Raw genomic sequence first — 12,104 nt, 5'->3', positions numbered from 1 at the left:
AAAGTTTTTGAGGACATCATTCTATTTCAAGCTGGGGTATAAAAGATGAAAAAAAGAGAGAATGGAAATTTGGTCCAAAAGCCTGTCTGGCTTCTGCTGTCTGCAGTTATCACTGTAACGGAGCGGAAGCCGCGGGAGCATCTTGCAGCGCCTCCTGGGCTGTGGTTGTCCTGCATCAGCCCCGGCGTCAGTGGCTTACCCTTGTTGTCGCTGCTGTGGCCAGGAATCGCCTACCGAGAGAGAAAGTTTAGGCAAATTGTCACTAGACAGACTGGATTCTGATTTGTATAAAAATATCTCATTCTGTCAGTGGCCTCAGTTCTTTGAAAGATACTTTCGCAGTTGTGTTTGTCTTGCTCATTTTGAAAACACTCAGCTTGCAAAACATCTCATTTGCATTCACCGAGGCACTACTTTGTGGGCAGAGTAATCAAATGGACTGTGTATGCACCTATTAGGTATTAGCGATTCGGCTCGCTTGTTCATCTGAGCCCTCTTACTGAGACGGTTCTATCGTCCTGGTTATGACATTTAGAATCCTTTGACACCTGCTATAAAATGGGGGTGCCCAGAGTTCTATTGATTGGTCTCATCACAGAGCCAGCCCACGGAAAAATATTTTTTACTTCAGCAAACTCACTTTCCACGTCAATATAGAATGACAGCACCTTTGTGAATTGGTTTCTATTGAGTAGTTAGTTCATTTCACCCTCTTCAGTAAAACTGTAGCCTTGCTTTGATTTGTTAATATACAAAATTATCAGCTGAAGATAGATTCCTGCTACAAATTCAAGGAAACTAAATTTATTAAGAGAAGAATTAACGTATCAGCGGTCAGCAGGCTGTAATGAGAAACAAGAAAGCGATTAAGAATTCTAAATATAAAAATAATCTTAATTATCGCGGGCTCAATATCAGTCCGGCATACACACTTCATTAGCATAGGACATGGAACAGGGCGTAACTCATTTGCAAAAGAGAGGAGTTAATCTGGCAATGGGAAACGGCCCTGAGGCATGAGGCCGCCTATTGCAGCGCAGCCACGAAACCCATAGGTTCAAGCCCGGGGAAGGGGCGGTTCAAGTGTTTGCCGCTGACCAGTGTATCTCCTGACCCTTCTCCACTCCCCAGACACCCTTGCACCTGGCAGTGATCACCAAGCAGGAGGCTGTGGTGGAGGACTTGCTGCGGGCTGGGGCCGACCTGAGCCTTCTGGACCGCTTGGGTAACTCTGTTTTGCACCTAGCTGCCAAAGAAGGACAAGATAAAATTCTCAGTATTTTACTCAAGCACAAGAAGGCAGCACTACTGATGGACCACCCTAACGGGGAAGGTAAGAGACGAGCAGACTTTGTGGATAACCTTCTCTCTCTGCTTTCTAAACAATTGGTAGCTACTTGCTAAATGTGTGTTCTTTGATTTGCACCCAAAAGTGCTTCCCTTAGTCACCTGGAGTTTGTCATCTCTCTTGAGAATTTCTGTTGCTCGCCCTAATTTCTTTAAAGATGATTTGGAATTGTTAGGAGGTGGAAAAAGCAGAGGCCTGAGCAAACACTGGTCTTGAGGTGTAGAAAGCATCGTTTATCCAAACAATGTTTATTTGCCCTCAGTGTCTCCTGAGAACATACGAGGAGACCGTGGGTTTCCATGCAGAACAACAGACTTGCGGCGCCTTGCCAGGCTCTCTGGAGCAGAGACACTAGATGTGCTGAGAGTCGACAGCATTCCCTCCCTGGGGTCCAGTTTTGCCGCCTTGTGAGCAGCCTCCCAGCTGCATGACCGTCCCTGTGCTTGGGCCGCAGGTCTAAACGCCATTCACGTAGCCGTGACGAGCAACAGCATGCCGTGCCTGCTGCTGCTGGCGGCAGCCGGCGCCGACGTCAACGCGCAGGAGCGGAAGTCCGGGCGCACGGCGCTGCACCTGGCCGTGGAGCGCGACAACATCTCCCTGGCGGGCTGCCTGCTCCTGGAGGTGACCGACGCGCGTGTTTGCCTTTGCGTTGAATTCCCAAGGGGGCATTAGGACCGTCTTTTCAAGGAGTGATGTCAGTAACAGCCTTTCCCCCTGAGGTCACCTCTCTTTATTCCATAGCTACTCGAGGCTTCGGGGTAGTCAGCTTTGGACAGTCGTGACACCATCGGCCCCTTCTCTCTAACTGCGCATTTCTCGAGTGGCAGAGCCCGCCCCACATAGCAACCGGGCTAGTAATAAGACCTTTTCTAGGACCTAGGGCTTCTGCTGACAGGAGAAGGTGGGGTCTAAAGGGGGAGAGAACCTTCCACTAACTCTTTCCTGTGTGGGCTGGATTTTAGGGTGATGCCCATGTAGACAGTACCACCTATGATGGGACTACAGCCCTGCACATAGCAGCCGGGAGAGGGTCCACCAGGCTGGCAGCTCTTCTCAAAGCGGCAGGTAAGGAAGGCGGCCTGGCGGGTAGAGCTGGAACGTGCTATCGGGAATGCAAACCCAACTCCTCCGGGTTGAACAGCCCCGCCTCCTTCTGTAAGCCGAGGAGCTCCTGCTGAAATGCAGGAGTAAATAAAAGTCACACTTCCACGGCCCCCTGGAATGGCACTGCTGGGACTTGTAATCCTGGGCTCCATCCTGATGGTCATGTCAGTCTTTACCCTCTAGTTCATCCGTTTGTTTTGGATATTGGTGGTTTAGGTTGGCTCCCATGACAGGAGATCTTTCTTAAAGTTGAATTTGATTCCTTAAAGAAATCGGATACAGTACCAGCCTCGGATCATGTCAGAAGTCTCCAGGAAAAAAGTTGATTGGTAGAAGACATTTTAAAATTTCCTTCGGCAAGAGAGGTCCCTTAGAAGTAGAAATAATAGGAAAAAACAAATGGACAGTGTATTGAGTACTACCGTATGTGAGGCACTAGAACTTGCTAGCATTTATTGACCTTACTATGTGTCAGGCCCTGTGCTAGGCCTGTCAGACGCGCTGTCTCATTTAATCTGCAACAACCCTTAGAGGTAAGTACCATTATTATTTTTCCCACCTCACAGCAGACGAAACAGACTGAAGAGACCTGTGGGACCCAGTCCTGGGGTCCTAGTAAAGGCATAACTATGAATCACACCTCGTCCATCTGAGCTTCCAGACTATTCTCTCTACTGTTTCTCTCCCCTGCTCTGCTCAGGGATCTGCAGGTGTTATTCCATTTAATTCTCTAGTTCTGTGAAGCATAGAAGATTATCCCTGCTCACCCTTGAATCTCTCTTGCCTTGTATACTTAGAACCTCAACACATGCTTAGTGGGAGTAGTCTCTCAAACCTTGAGCTACCTGATTTACTATAGAGGTTATTTAAAACTTTTTTAGAAAATAAATGCTTGATAAATTCAAGAAAACAGAGCGAGTTAAATACCTCTTTAAAAACTGAGTCCAGAAAGACGTACAGACTTTTTCTTTGGGAGCCCCACATAGTTCTAAGCAAATAAAATCACATCCAAATAAACAATTGCCTTTTCTTTTCTTCGTCTCGGTCAAGTCAAACTTTCTCTTGGACAAGAGACTCCGATTGCAGAATGTATGAATAGTTTGGGAAGTCACTGGTTATAATTAAGAAATGCCTTCATACAAGAAGCTATAACCCTTTCAAAAATGCTTTCTCTTGAATTCTTAATATCCCATGAAAGGAGTGGCGAGTAACAGTTTCTCCATGATATAAATGAAGGCACTCGGGTGAAAAACCTAGTCCTGAGCTCCCAGTCATGAAGAAGGTAACTTCGGGAACAGATAGCTTAGCTCCTCTAGCTTTCTCCAGCCCATAAATTGTTCCTCTTGTTTCTATTCTGTTTCCATGGTCAGATGGCACTCACTGCCTTCTAGATCAGGCCCGGGCTGGAAGGTTGAAATAAGAAACAGCATGAAGATCCTTCTCTGACTCTCATTAGGCCCTCTCCTGTTATTGAAGTTGGCACAAAGCAAATGATCTCCCAGCAAGATAAAAACAAGTTCTTCCCAGAAGGGTGTACTGAACTGACTACTGTTCGTTAGACATTATACTAAACACTCTCATAAAAATAGTCTCTAAGCCTCTAAGAGGTAACTAGCTCTAATCTCTGAGTTACTTTTGGTGTTTTCTTGCTGCACATTAAGAAACAGACTAGATTTTTCCAAGATCAGCCCTAAAATTTTCAATTACTGTACATCGTAGGAGAAGGTTTTTACGGTGTTCGTCTGTTTAAGGATCGGGACCCTGGCAGTGCTGTACCCAGGAATAAAAGTGAGCCTGTTGTCCCTATACAGCAAAGTTTGCTCTTTTGAGCAAGTGGGAGAACAGCCTGAGACATGTGCAGTGGTGGGCAAAAACTTGAACATTAAATTAGGTCCTGAATCCTAAGGGTGCAGCCCAGCCCCTGTAAATTGCTGCCGTTCCTCCTCAGCTTAAAGGTGTATCATTTGGTTGAAACCTGTCATAGAGAGTTAAATGTGAGGGTCAGGGTACTTCCAAGTCTTTTGTCTTTGAAAATGTCCTTGGCTATATAGAGTATCATAAGACATCTTTACAGTCAAAATAAATTAGAATTTAAAAGAAGTTCTCTGAATATTTCAGTGGAAGCATGTTTTATGTAATAAAAATTATCCAGGTAATTGCCTCGAGTAGCTGTTGTGCTTTGCCTTTGGAAATCTGACCTCTGCAGGCATTTCAGAGTCGACAGGATCGGGGTTTACCTAATGCTGTGTAACTTGACTTAACAGGTGCAGATCCCCTGGTGGAGAACTTTGAGCCTCTCTATGACCTGGATGACTCTTGGGAAAAAGATGGAGAGGATGAAGGAGTCGTGCCTGGAACCACACCTCTAGATATGGCCACCAACTGGCAGGTACGTGTGGCTCCAGTCTGTTTGATGGCAGCTCCGGAGGGAGCTAATGATTCAGGAATATAAGAACAGATGGTCTTCTTGGGTTTTTACTCCCCAAAGAGCAAGCCTTTTATTTTTAAGAAAGTCTGCTTATCAAGAGACATATTTATCTTGAAAAGCCTATCCATGAAAGATCTAGGTCAGCGGAGTTATGAGTATGAAAGTGTATGCCTAATCAGATCACGGTTAAGTTGTGAGAGAGGGTTCCGCAAGAGAAAACACAAAATTCACGCAAGAGTTTCCCGTTCTGAGCTCACACCAGAATGGTCCCCGTCTCCATTTCGGAAGCTAGGAGAAATGTTACAATTGGCTTAGAACTTTGCTAAGTGATTTCTTTACATAAAAAGAACCCAGGGATTCTTCTGAGGATTTTAATACCTATAAACATAGTAAATAGACTTAAACTCTTCCTCCAAACTCCAGTGACCTGAGGTCTGAAGATGAAAAGCAGTGAGTAGGTCTTCACGGCCCAGGGAGAAGAGCCAGAGGGAGGACACGGGTAGCAGACGGATCTCCAACACAACAAAATTGACTTTCTTAGGGCCAAGCGCTGCTGCACATCCAAAAACTGCTTATTTGCCCCTTCGAGGTCCATGGTGTTGAGCTGAGTGACCCTGGCAGAGACCACATGGTTCCCCTTTAATGCTGAGCACCTGGCTTTCCCAGAAGCCTCACCACAGAACACACAAAGATAACCCACTTCAGTGACCCCATGTCCTCACCTAAGTCAGCGAGCACAGAGTGACTGCAGAGCACACAGAAGGGTCTCCATAGCTACAGAATTGTGTTTTTCCTTTTAACCTAAGACTTTTCAGTTTAAAATGTAGCTGGCGCTGGAAAGAGAACATCAAGCCTTGTGAGCATTACCGTCCCTCAGTTTGAGCAAGTTTATAGAATTCGTTCTCAGAAGGCTTTTCCTAGGGAGGAGGGGCAGTGAGGAGGCATGGCTGGCTTCAGTGTAAGCTCTGCGTAAGCTCAGTCCTCATCCAGGCCCTCGGGGACACACCACTTACTGATGACTCTCCAACCAACACATGGCCGATCTGGTGGCTTGGACTGTCTTTGTCCTTCAGAAGGACCATGGTGCCGGCTCTCTGCAAGGTTGGCTTGGGTCTTCCTACCCACCTCAGAAGCCCCTGTAGAGCCCCGCCTCCTGGCCCCAGAGCCCCCAGGGCTTTTCTTCGCCCAAAGGGCATTGTCATGACTTTGTGGGTCATGGGACTAACTCCTTCCCATTCCTCCATCTTTGGGGTACTAGGCCCTCCTCAGGAGGACACAGTTCTTCATTACAAAGAAACTGACTCCCGTTCTGGTCCCTTTAATGTATAATGTTTCTCCACGGTTTTCTCCCCAACAGGTGTTTGATATATTAAATGGGAAACCATATGAGCCAGAGTTTACATCTGATGATTTACTTGCACAAGGTGAGTTCTTAACCAGTGTTCCCTCCACACAGTCATGTAAAGGGCTAAGGGAGAAGCAGCATCATCCAGGCCGAACTGTGAAAGGCTCGATGGCTTATTCCAGCATCGAAAGATCCTGGACATATGCAGAGGAGACCGTCCAGTTGTAATCTGCTAAAGCACACATACTGCTGTTACTCAGCGGGGCTGCTGCCGACTCCAAGTAAAGCAGCTTCAGTGCTCCCACTGGGAGCCCGAGGGCAGCAGCGTGGCCGTGCTCAGTCCCCGCCGATGTCTCCGGTCGCTTGGGACAGCTGTGCTTCTTCTTCATTCCTTCAGGAGACATGAAACAGCTGACGGAGGATGCAAAGCTGCAGCTCTACAAGTTGCTAGAAATCCCTGATCCGGACAAGAACTGGGCAACTCTGGCACAGAAACTAGGTCTGGGGATACTGAATAATGCCTTCCGGCTGAGTCCTGCTCCTTCTAAAACTCTTATGGACAACTACGAGGTAACCCATCACCTCACATTTGTACTTGACTCTCTTCTGTTAACGTCGCTGACCTGGGCATGGTCGTCCCCCCTGCCCCACCGCCCTTAACTCTGAGGAGGAAAATCAGTCATTACCCCTGTCCTGGGAGGGTGACCCAGGCCAGGGTGGAAACCCGCCTTCTGAAGAAGGCAGTTTTCAGATACCCTAAGGTGTTCCCGATTTTCAAATACTTTGGGATTTCCTGCAGAAATCCTAGGTAGAGGGTCAGGGTTGTCGCCGAATTCTGACCGCCCCCCAAACCAACTTGATAGACTGTGATCCACATGCGTTATCTTCCCATCCCCAAGAGCGTGCCTCGATCCCGTGTCGGGACACGGAGTCAGTTTTCTGTAAGGTGAAATCATTGTCTACTGAAAATGCCCTCGTTCGCTCTGGCTTCTCAGTGGTTTTCAGAGCTTCTGCCTAAACAGGAATACTGCATGACCTTGGTGGCAGGTAGGGTTTCACTGCCTCAGCCCCTCTCCCCCTTGCCGCCCTCCGCGCTTACTGGAAGCCGCTTGTCTGATTTCCTGAGCGGTCTCGGAGCTGACACAGGAAGCTCGACGCGAAGGCCGTGTGGCTCAGCAGCTGGCTTCGGTCTGAGCCCTCTTGGCCCAGGGCACTCGCAGAGGGGGAGTGGGGCGTGCGTCGTGGCCCCAGGCCACCTGCTGGCTCCCGGCTCAGGAACACTTTGGGAACACACACTTCCTGTCTCTCGCGCAGGTCTCCGGGGGGACAGTAAGAGAGCTGGTGGAGGCCCTGAGACAGATGGGCTACACCGAAGCCATCGAAGTGATCCAGGCGGCCTTCTGCGCCCCGGGAACTGTGGCCTCCGGCCCCGGGAAGGTGGCACCTCAGACCCTCTCGCTGCCCCTCTCACCTGCCTCCACGAGGTCGCCATTAGGTAAGGGAAGAACAGAACCAGCCCCTGAGGTAACCTCCTGCTCCCCAGGCTGTGTCTCAGCGTCTTGGGCTGTGGCTGTCCTCCCTGCCGTCATCCCCTGTCCCGTGTGCCTGTCACCCCCGCAGCTCACAGGTGCTCCCCTCTGTGCCTCTCCTAATGCTGCCGGTCAGGTGGGCTGCTCTCCCCAGAAGCAGTCACGTTGACCCGGGAGTCACTTGGATTCGTACTAAATACTAAAAACAACATGATGTGGCTGCTTAAGGCTAATAGTGTTTCTCTCACTTCTTAAATGTAAAAGAGAGAAAGAAACTCACAGAGCAAGGCGTAGAGAGCCAGGACTGGCCCCAGACTGGGGATGACACCACAGTTCCCACCACAGCACCCTCAGCTCCTCACCTCGGCCCAGAAGTGGTTTCACCTTCTCCCTGCGCCTCCTCCAGGCCCCCAGCACTGAGCCTCTGTCACCCACCTGAAACATGCCACAGAACGTACTCCCAACAGCCCAGTAACCCTTTGTCTCCCGCCAAATGTATTCTCACACTCTCTCAGCAACCACTCGGCGCTTGCTCTGTCTGGACCCTCCCTCTCTCAGTCCCCACCAAGAACACAGCAGCAACCTGAATTCCCGCGTCCTTGAGAGACCAACAGTTGGCCGTGTCGGGCAGAAGCTCTGCCATATCCTCCAGGAGGTTAAAACAAAAATCTGAGCCTCGTCTACGGACACTTGCTGCTCGCAGTCAACACGCACGTAGCCCCCAGTCCTTCCGCTGGGACAACCTCTCTTGTCCATCTACGCTTCATTTCTTGCCTCAGTTCTTGCAGCAGCTCCTGGTCAGTCTCCCTGCTTCCGGTCTGCTCCCCTCCCTTCAGTCCACTCGTGACACAACAGGCACTAAGAGTCTTTTTAAAAAGTAGCGCTATGCCCATACCTGTTGTGTACCTTCCAGTTATACCTGTCCACTCACCAAATCTTTATTGAACACATCCTGTGTGCCTAGCCCTGTTTGAGGCTCTGAAGATGGAGCAGTAAGTAATAAAGGCAGGGTTCCTTTATCCATTCTCTCTCGCAAATCCCTTTCATGTGCCTTTCCTCCTGCCCCACTTCCCTGTACCCCCCCGTCCCCCAAACCCTTTGCTCACAAGTCTGATCCCATCTTCGGACCGGAACCTTCTCTTCCCCTTCCCTGCAAAGATCTTCACCTCGTGGCTCCTTCTTGCCCTTCAGTTTCAGCCCAAGTGTCACCTTGTCAGGGGCCTTTCTAGGAGAGTAAGAACAGATGTGGCACACTTTGGAAGGAGTAATGTAGCCACCAGCAAAACAACCGTCATCTCCTATCTCATGACCTGATGCTCCTTCCACACAAAGAAATAGGAAAATACTTACATCTTTAACATTTGATTTGATCTCTGACTTGTAGTTATTTTTAAAATTCCTCCTACACATAATAGAAACCCATCAAAGATTGGGTGAGTGAATCAAATGAATCAATAAATCAACCAAATTAGTAATAAGACAATAGTGTGTCACTGCCATTAGGGTCTTTATATTTTAATACTGGAACTTAATATACGAGAAGATAGCATTTTGATTTGTGTATATCAGACTTTGTTTCTTTGATCAGTTTCTCTCTATAGGAAATAATTCAACATTGTTCAGATCTCTAAAGACACTTGTCAACAAGGACAATGTGACCTAATTGTTCATCACAGACTCCTTTTCATCATAATCACCTTATCTTTTTCTCTGCTACCGGAAGGTTTTTGAGGCAATGTGTAGCATTTACTAGCACGTGAGGCCCAGAGAAATATCTCATTTTTAGTTCCTACTTCAGTCACGCATTTATTTTGCCTGGGTTCAGCAATTTCCCCAGCTGGAAAATAGGTAATACAGTGGTTGGAAAAATACACCTGATTTCTAAGAAAAAAAGGCCCACCATGAGTTAGGAGAAATCAGAAAGGATTCTGATAAACGTGACGGTAAGAAAGAGATTTGAAAACATTTGCCTAATCTTGATGTCTTCACGGTTTTTCTGTTGCTCGGGGCTCTGCCTCCCTCGGCTGGCGAGCTCAGTAGGGACATAGTGACAGGCGGGTGGCACGGGGTGGGGGTGGGGGCCTGGGGACAGGCAGAGCTGCTGCCGGAGAGCCTCTTAGAGCCAGACTCGGAGCCCGGCTGGCATAGAAGGTGTATGAGAGCCACAGCTCTGCCTTTTCCCCCAGCTGTGCCCCAGTGAATCTGTGCTTCTTCCCCCAGACGAGGCCCGAGACGACAGCATCTGCGACAGCGGCGTGGAGACGTCCTTCCGCAAACTCAGCTTTACAGAGTCTCTGACCAGCGGCAGCTCCTTGCTGACTCTTAGCAAAGTGCCCCACGAGTACGGACAGGAAGGACCCATAGAGGGCAAAATCTAGCCTGCCGGCCCTTTCCCTCACGCCGTGTAAACCAAAGCTCTGAAATTCCACCATCGTCCAAAATAAGGAAGCCGAAGTGCATCCGCAGGAGCTCAGAGGAAAACCAGCCTGCCTGAATCTCTCGGAATTTCATTCAAGGCCCTTCGAAGTCGGCTTCTTTCCTCGGTTCTCACGGGAATGTTACTAGTCCCATCCACGAACACATGGTCCCGAGTGGTCGCCGGCCGGCCCGCCGCCTCGCCGTGGGCGATTTCGCTTAGTGAGCTTTCCCAGCTGCTTCCCGTTGTCACTGCTGCTGCCCCCCACCCCCGCACTCCCACCGGCATTAAAAGGCGGCCCAGTCCCCACCTGGTCTTCTCTCTGGCCGTCCACAGCACTGTCGTGCATTCAGATTAAGGATTATGAAAAGGGATATTTTTAAAATGAAAGTGATGTGGTGTATAATTAAAAAAAAAAAAAGCCTTGACTGCTTTTCCTAATGTGGTTATCTATGTGATTTGAAAAAAGAACATGTGATGTCATTATGTAAACGTAACAATCAGTGCTGAAAAAGGTCTTTTCCCCCCTTTTCTGCATTTTGCTATTGTAAATATGTTTTTTAGATCAAATACTTTAAAGGAAAAGATGTTGGATTTATAAATGCTATTTTTTATTTTACTTTTATAATAAAAGGAAAAGCAAATTGATGATCTCATTTTGTTTGATCTCCAGAAATACTTTTCTAAGATGATTCCTTATAATCATGGGATCATTCCACAGCCCGTTATCACATTCACATTCCCCTTTAGAGCCCAGTTTTTAACCCAGAAATGAACCAAAAAAAAAAAAAAAAGATCAAAAGAGCAGTGTTTTAAGCTGAGATGAAAGCTTTGGGTTTGTCGAATTCTCGCTTGGCTCATTTCATTCAGGCTGTACCGCCTCACCTCCCGCCACCTCATTGGACACCAGTCCTCCGCACCCCTCAGGGTGCTCTCAGGGCCCCTGCGAAGCATCAGGTCTTGCGGTCTCAGCACACGGGTGCTGTGATGAACACTGTGATATGCAACCAAGAACCCTCTTTAACGAAGGCCGTGTAGACCCAGCCGCCAGGAGCCCACTTGGCTAAAGGCCTCTCTACCTGTCAGTTCCTTTGGGGATCGCCTCGGCCACAGAGAGCCGCCCCACCAGTTCACGCTCATGTCCCTGATGCCCCCAAGTAACACCGATGGACGTAGTGTACAAAGGCTCCCTGGCGTGGGACGACGGTGAAGGGCCGTGTGTGCTCCCAAGCCCCCCTTGCTGGCTGAGCTGTTGTTTGGGTCTGTCACGGCACCGGTCTTCCCTCTGCCCAGGACGGCTTCCTCCCCAACCCTGCCGCAGACGCGGGTCCCAGGGCGCCCCGGCTCCATCTCAGAGCAGGCTTCCACAGAGTCCAACCTGCACAGGGGCTGGGAGCTAATGATGGCCACTTCTGCACAACATATGAAGTCATGCAATCTTGAAAATAACCCAATCAGGTATACAGAATTATCCCCAATGTACAGAGAAGGACATTGAGCCCCAAGAGTTCAAGTAGGCAGTGGCTAAGCTGCTTCTGAGTCTATATCCAGGTCTGTCTAGTTCCAGAGCTCATGGGCTAGAGAATTATCTTGGTGAGGATAAAAAGATTAAAATAATTGAGTCCAAAAGTAGACCCCAAAATATATAGGAATTCAGTACATAATAAATTTCAAATCAATGAGGAAAACATGGGTAATCACTAAGTAGATGTTCCGTCTGGTTAATCACTGGGAAGAAGTCAATCTGAACTCCTACTTCCCTTCATCAAAATAATTTCCAAATATATCAAAAATGAAACCATAAAAATGCTAGAAATACTGGAAATCATGGGTGAATAATCTTGAAATAGATTATTTGAAATAGAGGAGGCCCTTTTTAAGTAAGACTTTGTCCCCTGGAGGTAAATAGTTTGGGTTCTTCATTTCACAGT

General features: G+C 48.3%; 1 protein-coding gene across 2 annotated transcripts in view; it reads left to right on the top strand.

Moving 5' to 3' along the window:
* Positions 1–10,829, top strand: part of NFKB1 (nuclear factor kappa B subunit 1) — a 109,805-nt gene extending 98,976 nt beyond the window's left edge. For both annotated transcript variants that reach the window (XM_028091231.2, XM_028091232.2), the window contains exons 17-24: positions 1,132–1,333; positions 1,803–1,972; positions 2,314–2,416; positions 4,720–4,844; positions 6,241–6,307; positions 6,626–6,798; positions 7,543–7,723; positions 9,978–10,829. In XM_028091231.2, coding sequence (XP_027947032.1) covers positions 1,132–1,333; positions 1,803–1,972; positions 2,314–2,416; positions 4,720–4,844; positions 6,241–6,307; positions 6,626–6,798; positions 7,543–7,723; positions 9,978–10,135 — 1,179 coding nt within the window. In that variant the 3' untranslated portion in view covers positions 10,136–10,829. The remainder of the gene's footprint in view (positions 1–1,131; positions 1,334–1,802; positions 1,973–2,313; positions 2,417–4,719; positions 4,845–6,240; positions 6,308–6,625; positions 6,799–7,542; positions 7,724–9,977) is intronic.
* The last annotated feature ends 1,275 nt before the right edge of the window (positions 10,830–12,104 follow it).

The sequence above is a fragment of the Eumetopias jubatus genome, unplaced genomic scaffold (assembly GCF_037043125.1).
Source record: "Eumetopias jubatus isolate StellerSeaLion01/CBP00866 unplaced genomic scaffold, mEumJub1_p1.0 scaffold_2, whole genome shotgun sequence".
Lineage (NCBI taxonomy): Eukaryota > Metazoa > Chordata > Mammalia > Carnivora > Otariidae > Eumetopias > Eumetopias jubatus.
This window is presented reverse-complemented; position numbering and strand designations above follow the sequence as displayed.